Source organism: Echinops telfairi, unplaced genomic scaffold, assembly GCF_000313985.2.
Source record: "Echinops telfairi isolate 266 unplaced genomic scaffold, ASM31398v2 ScPeMD7_7458;HRSCAF=8496, whole genome shotgun sequence".
Lineage (NCBI taxonomy): Eukaryota > Metazoa > Chordata > Mammalia > Afrosoricida > Tenrecidae > Echinops > Echinops telfairi.
This window is the reverse complement of record NW_022111358.1, coordinates 34,804,511-34,812,322: the sequence shown is the minus strand read 5'-3', so window position 1 is coordinate 34,812,322 and position 7,812 is coordinate 34,804,511. Positions and strand designations below refer to the sequence as shown.

General features: G+C 36.0%; 1 protein-coding gene across 7 annotated transcripts in view; it reads right to left on the bottom strand.

Moving 5' to 3' along the window:
* TANC2 (tetratricopeptide repeat, ankyrin repeat and coiled-coil containing 2) overlaps positions 1–4,421 on the bottom strand; it is a 333,029-nt gene extending 328,608 nt beyond the window's left edge. For all 7 annotated transcript variants that reach the window (XM_045299320.1, XM_045299321.1, XM_045299323.1 and 4 more), the window contains exon 1: positions 4,332–4,421. In XM_045299320.1, coding sequence (XP_045155255.1) covers positions 4,332–4,398 — 67 coding nt within the window. In that variant the 5' untranslated portion in view covers positions 4,399–4,421. The remainder of the gene's footprint in view (positions 1–4,331) is intronic.
* Between the last annotated feature and the right edge of the window lie 3,391 nt (positions 4,422–7,812).

Sequence of the window (7,812 nt, the reverse complement as noted above, 5' to 3'; positions counted from 1 at the left end):
TCCCTGGGAGACAGACAACAGAAAAGTGGGTGAAGGGAGACGTCGGACAGTGTAAGATATGACAAAATAATAATTTATAAATTATCAAGGGTTCATGTGGGAGGAGCAGGGAGAGAGGGGAAAAAATGAGGAGCTGATGCCAGGGGTTTAGGCGGAGAGCAAACGTTTTGAGAAATGATGAGGGCAATGAATGTACAAATGTGCTTTACGTAATTGATGTATGTATGGCTTGTGATGAGTTGTATGAGCCCCTAATAAAACGATTAAAAAAAGAAACATGACTGATGGCTAACTTCTCATCAGAAACAATGTGAGTCAAAAGGTGATAGAACAGCATCTTTAAGTGTGAAAGAAAAATGCTGTCAATTTAGAATTTCAAACCAAGAAAAAACTCCAAAAATAAAAACATTTTCAAAAGGCAAAAACTGAGATACTTCATTGTCATAACAACTACATTTGAAGATGGAAACATTATTTTGCAAGAAGGAACAACGAATACCAGGAGATATAAATATTATGGGGCGGCTCAAAATTTTTCATGGGAATATACAATTAAAAGACAATGGAATTAGATACAGATTCCAGCATTGCTCTTTAAAGAAATACAGACAATAATCACCAACGTTAAGTGGAAAGGAAAAAAAAAGATAAGCAAAGAATCCTTAAGAAGAACAAGTAAGAGGCTCATACTTCCTGGTATCAAAACCTCCTAGACAACTACCGTTGTCAAACCAGCCTAGTGCTGTTGCAACAATACAAAGTTCAATGGAATAGAACAGAGAGCTTACAGACAACTGATTTTTGGCAAAGGGATAAAATACATTAAATGGTTCCAATCTCTCCATACCCTCTCCAGCATTTTTTTTTAACTTTGATCTCAATGCTGGTATGAGTTAGTATCTCACTGTTGTTTTGATTTGCATCTCTCAAATGGCCAGTGATGAGTATTTTATAGATTTGCTGCCTGCCTTAATGTTTCCTTATTGAACTGTCTGTCTGTGTCCTCTGCCCATTTTTAAATCAGATTATGTGTTGTGTTTCTTGTGAAAGTGTTGATGTTTTCTATAGAGTTTAGAGATTAGGCCCTTGTGTGATGTATCATTGCTAAAATTATTTTCCAGTTGGTGGGTTCTTTCTACTCTTTTGATGCACACCAGTCATCTATTTTGCCTTTTGCATTGTGTTTTATGTTTGATAGTATGTTTATGCCATGTATTATGGCCATTAAGTCTGTCCTTATTTCTTCATCGATGATCTTTAAAGTCCTAGCACTTATGTTTAGGTCTTTGTTCCACTTGTGTTTTTGTGCTTGGAGTGAGGTACTGGTCCATTTTCATTCTTCTGCAAATGGAAATCTAATTTCACTAGGACTGTTTGTTAAAGAGATTGTCTCCTCATTTATTTTATCCTTTTGATGTTGGGAAGTGGGAGGTCTCCTACTTCGTTGTTGTTCTTTGCAATATAGCACTTCATATGACCCACTAACCCCTCTACTTGGTATGCACTCTAAAAAATAAGAGCCACAGCACATTCATGTTTATCACAGCACTATTCACAATAACAAGATGGAAACAACCTGAATGCTCATCAGTGAAAGAATGGATAAACTCTGGTATAAGCACACAATGAAATACTATACATCCCTAAAGGATATTTATAAAACTCTGAAACACCTTATAACACAGATGGATTTGGAGAATTGCTGAGTGAAATCAGTCAGTCACAAAAGGACAATTTTTATAAAAGAAAAAAATTAAGATAAGGGTTTTACATACCAAAAGAAACAGGCTTTGATGGTTACGAGAGACAGGAGTGGAAGTGGAAGCAACAGACAAGAGAAAAATGCTTCTGAAAGTGAGTGATACCACCTCCTGGAAGAGGGAGGGTCATTGGAGCTATCCAGGGGGCTGCAAAAGCAGATACCTATACTCTCTCCAGCATTAGGGGCTGTGTTCAATTGCCAGTAATGTTTTTGTTTTTCGTTTTCTGAAAAGGGCTGGTAAGCCAAATTAAGTTTGGAGGCCCATGGGTTAGAAGTAGACAAGTGTTAACAAGGGTGAAGAGGAAAATCATATTCACCATAAAGTTTCTATATATCTATGTATGTATATGTATATATATACATACACACACACATATATATAATTGGAATCTTCCCACAAACTTTTTGAAGCCCCTTCATATATGGATAAACATAAAAGATATTTAAGAAATACAGCTTAAAGAGTAACACAATGTATTATGGAGTGTATACTATATGTGGAAGTAAGATATAAAGCAATAGCAGAGGGACATAAAGAGATAAATTCACAACCATAGAGATTTTAATCACATTTCTTTCAGTAATTTTTAAAAAGGATATCAACTACTAGAGCAACATTATTAACAAAATTGATCTACACTGCACCCAATCACTGTAAAATACACATCATTTTCCAGTGCATTGAATATAGTTATCAGAGCATCTGGGGTCTTAAAGGCTTGAAGGTAAACAAGCAACCATCTAGCTCAGAAGCAACAAAGCCCACATGGAAGCACATCAGCCTGTGTGACCACGAGGTGTCAAAGGGATCAGGTATCAGGAATCAAAGAACAAAAAATCATATCATTATGAATGAGGGAGAGTGGGGAGTGGAAACCCAAAGCCCAACTGTAGGCAACTGGACATTCCCTTATAGAAGGGCCAAGGGGAGAAGACGAGCCAGTCAGGGTCCAGTGTTGCAACAATGAAACATACAACTTTCCTCTAGTTCTTAAATGCTTCTTCCCTCCTCTGCCTCCCATTATCATGATCCCAATTCTACCTTATAAATCCAACTGGACCGGAGGATATACACTGGTACAGATAAAAACTGGAAACACAAGGAATCCAGGACAGATGAACCCTTCAGGACCAGTGGTGAGAGTGGCGATACCAAGAGGATGGAGGGAAGGTGGGATAGAAGGGGGAACCGATTACAAGGATCTACATATAACCCCCTCCCTAGGGGGATGGACAACAGAAAAGTGGGTGAAGGGAGATGTCAAACAGTGTAAGACATGAAAAAATAATTTATAAATTATCAAGGGTTCATGAGCGAGGAGGGGTGGGGAGGGACGGGGGAAAAATGAGCTGATATCAAGGGCTCAAGTAGAAATCAAATGTTTTCAGGATGAGGACGGCAATAAATGTACAAATGTGCTTTAAAAAAGAAGATGCATTCTATGATGAGGGCAATAAATGTACAAATGTGCTTGACACAATGGATGGATGTATAGATGTATGTATAAGAGTTGTAAGACCACCCCCCCAATAAAATGATTTTAAAAAATAGTTATCAGAACCGACCATTATAGCTGAGCTGACAAAAGCAAATCTCAACAGATATCAAAGGAATAAAATAACAAAAAATAGGTTCTCTGATTAACACAAATAAGCTAGATATAAAAAAAAATAGTAAGATAACCAGAAAACAATCAACTGTTTGGAAATTAACATACTTTTAAATACTAATTGGTCAATAAAAAATCATAATGATGATTGCAAAATACACTTTACATGACTGATTATATACTATCAATGTAAACATGTAAAAATGCAGAAAAATAGAAAATCAAAAAGATTATAAATAATACAGTAAGTCTGCTATCCATTATAAGTCTATCAATTAAAAAAATACACATTTTGGTATACTCTTTTTCAATTTCCCCCCAAAAAAGTTCATACAAGGAAATTTCACAACATTCATGTAAAAATGGAATTAATGAGCCTAATAAAACTATTAAAAATTTAAAAATAAAAAAATGAATAAATAAATTACATTATCAGCCAAAAAAAATGGAATTAAAAGGTAATGAAGTTTTTACATGCACTTTTGAAGCCCCCTCTTAAACAATTTTGGATCTTTTTTAACCTTAAAAACCCAAACATAAAACTTTGCTCCTAAATATCTTCACAAATCTAGAAAGATGGTTCCTGTTTTTATAATCTCGTTTCCCAAAGTGTGCTTTAGGCTGCTATAATTTCATGCTAACTAAAAAAAATAATAATAAATGTCAAGTCTAAAAAGATTTTAATAAGTCTATAATGCATTGAAACATTAATCTCCTATATATTTTTCTTTCTTCACAAACTTCACCTCACTATTCCTGATAAGTGTTCTGTTTTCCTACGTGTTGATAGAGTATAACAGCCAACAGGAATACAAACTTTTTTCTTTAAATTACAGAAACCATGTATACGTAAGTAAATATATATATTATATATAAACTGTTACAGCATTAATTTATATCCCTAAAATAATTTCTACTTATAAAACATTACAAAGAACAGATGTAGCATAATCACTTACCACTTGACCTGTTTTTGCGACTTGATTTTCCTCCAGTGAGAAGCATCTTGAGACTATTCCGAAACATGGTTGTGCTACTACGTATCACCAAAACTGTAAAAGAAAATGTAGGAGGGGAATATTTAAAATTTTTTACTATCTATTCAAATTACCACTAAAATTAATTTTAAATGCATTATACAGAATTAACTATGCTTAAATATATAGTATAGTAAAGGAACTCTGGTGACATAGTAGGTTATATGTTGTGCTGTTAACTGTTAGGTCAGCAGTTCAAAACCACCAGCCACTCCATGAGTGGAAGATGAGGCTGTTTGTTCCTGTAAAGATTTAAAGTCTCAAAAACCCACAGGTGCCATTCTATCCTGTCCTATAGGGTTGCAATGAGTCAGAATTGACTTGATAGCAGTGAGTTTGGTTTTAATTAACAAACAAAAAGACTATTCAACTTTAAATAATTAAAAGTATACTTAAAGGTATACTATTAACACTTTAGGTACCTAAAGAAATGAAGTTGAATTTTCATTAAGGATACACAAAAATAGAAAAGAGAATTATATAGCTATAAATAGCCCACCCTTCCACAGACTCCCATTTCTTGTACAACGTTCCCATTTACCCAATGTATACACATGAGGGAATACACACACACACACACACACACACACCAGAAAAAAAGCTTCACTGGATGAAGCTTTCGTAGTACACATTTTTCTCACTAGGTGAGCATCTAGCAACTAGCTCTGAGTTAATGCACCCCGTGGTGTGGCCTGGGAAGGTTCTCTCTGGTCACAGTGAATTTCTTTGTAAAAGCAGTTTCACTCAAAACTCATTTTTTGTGATGGTCGATTTAACAGAACAACTTGCAGCTGTGAAATTGTTTCCTCCTCCGGAAAAATGCCGCAGAAACTGTTGTGATGTTGAACAGCTTACAAAGACAGCTATGGAAATAACTCAAGAGTACAAGCGATTTTCTTGTTTAAAAAAAGGTGAAATGTCCATTGATGGCAAACCTCATTCTGGACATCCTTCAACTTCCTGAGCAGATGAAAATGTTGACAAAATTCGGGCACTTGTGCTCGAAGATGGATGATGGACTATTAAAGAGATGGGCCAGTTATCTGGACTATCTTGAAGCTCAGTTCAGTGAATTTTAATTGAAAATTTGGGAATGACAAGAAGTCACTGCGAAAGTTGTGCCTTGGGTTCTGACTGACCAGGGAAAGAGCTTCAAGTGGAAATATGCCATGCTTTTCAAAGAACAGCTCTGAAGAGACCAGGCTTTTTTCAAAGATCATTACTGGTGACGAGACACAGTGCTATTCTTTTTTTTTTCTTTTTTCTTTTTTTTATTGGGGCTCATACAATTCATCACAATACATAGATCAATTGTGTAAAGCACATCTATACATTTGTTGCCCTCATCATTCCCAAAATTCGCTAGCCTCTAATTTTCCTTTTTTCCCCCCTCCCCTTCCCTTCCTCCTCCCCTCTCCCCCATGCACCCCTAATAATTTATGAATTATTATTGTATCTTATATTACGACACAGTGCTATTCTTACAACTCCGAAAGCAAACATCAATCAAGCTAGTGGAAGTGTTACCTCATCGAAAAATGTTCGTCAAGTGAAATCAAAGATCAAGACGAAGCTCATTTGTTTTTTCGATGTGAGGGGTATAGTGCATTTGGAGTTTGTTCCATCAGGTCAGGCTGCTAATCAAGCTTTCTATTTAGAGGTTCTAAAAAGATAGCACAATAGTGTGCAACAAAAAAGGCCTGATTTGTGGCAGACGGGGGACTGGTTTTACCACCAGGACAATGCACCTGCTCACACAGCCATCTCAATGTGCCAGTTTTTGGCAAAAACAGCATGCCTTTCTTGCCCTGCACCTTACATACCTTACTCACCTGACCTCACTCCATGGGACTTTTTTGTTTCAGAGAATGAAGAGGGACATGAAAGGACAGCAATTTGATGATGTAGAAGAGGTGAAGAAAAATAATCAAGGGAGGTGCTGTCAGCCATCTAAACAGATGAGTTTGAAAAATGTTTCCAAGAATGAAATCACAGATTTGACAAATGTATTAAGTGTAATGGAGAGTATTTTGAAGGTAATAAGGTTGTTTTGTAAAACAATTTAAATACATAGCTTTGAAAAAAAATCAGGGTTTTTTTGGGAGAGTACTCCCTTGTATACAGTTTAAGATTCTCAAAAAGGTATAGCAGCTGAAGATTTTCTATTGGTCAAGTCAGATTTTCAACTCACAAATCAAAACTAGGAAGTCTTTCCAAATAACAAACAGACAATTGAATTAGTATGTCTCTACTCTGTTCACTCCAACCAAACTATAGCTGCTGATATTATCTAAGTTACTGCAGGGTTCCCTGCAAAAGAAAATGTATGTGCTAGTCAGACAAGATATTGCAACTTAGAAAAGCTCTTGAAAAAAATTGTTTTATTATCATACTATGCATGTACTCTGTAGAAGACAGAAACTAGAAAAATGCTGAAATTGTACAGAATGATATAATAATGAAATAAATTATCACCATTACATTATACTTCAGTTTTCTGAATTAATGCTTTGCCCAAAGTATTGCAATATCTTTCAAGAAGATATAAAAAGAAGTCCACAGACCCCAGCTTTCTACTTTTTTAAAGCTGTCACTGAACCCTGTTGCCAATACAGGAATTTCCATTTTCTACCTAGAATATCAAAGAGCAGACTACTGCCAGAGGAAGATGTTTCATAATTATAAGATCAGAGAATGAATGCGAACGGACAGATGGACACTCTAGTCTCTAATAATGAAGATGAAATTGATCATACAATGTAAGTTTCAGACTATGAGTCTTCACATGACCACCTTATGTATTAAACTCAAACTCAAAAATCAATGTGTGACCCCTAGGATTGCAAGATTCGTTCACCATACTCACTGTCATTGGGTCAATGATGACTCATAGCAACACACCCCCACCCCCTACCTCCTGTGGGTTTCCAGTATTTCTCCAAAGTTGCTGCTGGTGGTTCCTAAATACTATTCAATTGCAGCCCATAGTGTAACCACTACACCATCAGGGTTCCACCTAGTTCACCACACTTAAAATTAATAGAATGGGGGGGATGCATATGAACCCATTAAGCCCCACTGCCATTAAGTTTATTCCAGCTCAGCAGCCCTATAAGACAGAGCAGAATTGCCTCACAGGGTTTCCAACATGGCAGATCTATACAGAAACAGTCTGCCACATCTTTCACCCACAGTGCAGCTGGTGGGCTTAAATTGCCGACCTTTCTGCTAGCAGCCAATCAATGTAAAAAAGGCATACAAAATTCTATTTCCTTTAATAAATAAACATATAGCAAAATAAGAGCAGAGGGAAATTTTCTCAACATGATAATGGGCATTTATTAAAACAAAAAACCAAACCCATGGCTAACATCATATAATGGTGAAAGATTAAAAACTTTCC